At 42.8% G+C, this 1,446-nt stretch overlaps 1 protein-coding gene across 1 annotated transcript; it reads right to left on the minus strand.

Annotated features, from left to right (window-relative positions):
• Window positions 1-214: 214 nt before the first annotated feature.
• LOC134181482 (ficolin-2-like) lies at window positions 215-1,171 on the minus strand. Its single transcript, XM_062648755.1, has one exon. The coding sequence runs from the start codon at window positions 1,169-1,171 to the stop codon at window positions 215-217; it is 957 nt and encodes a 318-aa protein (XP_062504739.1).
• Between the last annotated feature and the right edge of the window lie 275 nt (window positions 1,172-1,446).

Here is a 1,446-nt window from a genome sequence, read left to right on the forward strand (position 1 = left end):
CACAAAGTAACCGAGCAAACATTTTATTCAAGTAAGATCAGCCATAGTGTAGTTCGTTTATATAATACATAACAACATCTATACTAATGACCAGATCACGTTTTAAGAGCAATGTAACTACTTTCACTCACACAAACAAAATTTTGCGCACAAAAATTGACTGACAACTATCTTTATGTGCATTGTCTGTTGTTTTGGGATCTTTGATTTAGACTCACACTGTTGGTCTCATTTTCATTTCAGTAAATTTGAGTGAGTAGTGATAGCCCCTCCAACTGTGCCAATTAATGCCATTCGCATAAGAAGAATGACTTCCTTTCAAATATTTTCCGTTCAAGTTAGCGTAATGACATGCGTCATACCACCATCCACCTTGAAATCGAAGAGCACAAGATCCGCCGTACACGTCATTGTCTTGGTCTTTCGTCGAAAATTTCATGCCGTTGTGACTATAGAGTGAATCGGTAGCGTTGCCACTGTACTGTCCGAAACTTATCTTGTATTTAGCAGCTTCGTCTGCTATCGAGAAGGCTTCATATTGTGCGTAGCGTTTACCATTTGAAAAGTCAGCCAGATCAATTCTGAGCGTCTGGTTTGTAGCTGTAAGACGATGTATCTTATCCAATCCCAACCAAAATTCTCCGCTGATGTCACCAAAACCAGCTTTGTAATCTGCCCAATCGCGATAGAAATCCACAGATCCATTTTGTCTTCTCTGAAAGACAGTCCAACCACCTCCACTCGTCGTCATGTCACAGTAGACCTTAAATGCCTCCAAACCATCACCAGGATCAACAGTATACACACCGCTGCGACGATGTCCAGTCGACAAGGCTTCTTTGCAGTTTTTGTAATTTGACTTCGGAGATGACTCATTTAACGTCGCCAAACCCACTCGCGCTAGCTCTAACTCTAGAGCTGACAAACGATCGCAACAACGGCACGCGTCCGGAGACGGATTTCCAGACTGATCTCCTGTCTTTGCGTCTCCTTTTACTGCTTTCTGGCCAGTGATGAAATCGTGTATAGGTTTACCGTTTACGGTTATACTTGTTGCAGTAAGATCAATGTTTCCCGTTGCCTTGATGTTTAAGTCTCCGTCTCCTGCGATGTTGGTCGAAGCCGTGACGACGATTGGTAGAATAATCATCAAAGCGAGCTGCATCCTCATACTATACTCGTTCTCCTGACCTGATATACAAGTATACTGCAATTTGGCCTCCGACTGTTGCTTATATGATGAATTTTAGACCCGACAATTGTGTGTACCGGCTAGTTTAGGGCTTGACCTCGGTCGTGTTTTCCTCTTACAATCACGGGAGTACATGTCCGTCGTACTTATGTTTGATGCATACACTGCAGGGTGTCGTCAAGTAAGTGCTAGTGCTTCTGCATGTTAATCTATACGGAACTCGATCATTTGTAGTGTTCGCATTCCATAAACAG

This window comes from Corticium candelabrum, chromosome 6 (assembly GCF_963422355.1).
Source record: "Corticium candelabrum chromosome 6, ooCorCand1.1, whole genome shotgun sequence".
NCBI classification, from domain to species: Eukaryota; Metazoa; Porifera; class Homoscleromorpha; order Homosclerophorida; family Plakinidae; genus Corticium; species Corticium candelabrum.

Coding starts and splice junctions, on each gene's coding strand:
- LOC134181482 (XM_062648755.1), bottom strand. CDS start 1,171: ATGAGGATGCAGCTCGCTTTGATGATTATTCTACCAATCGTCGTCACG.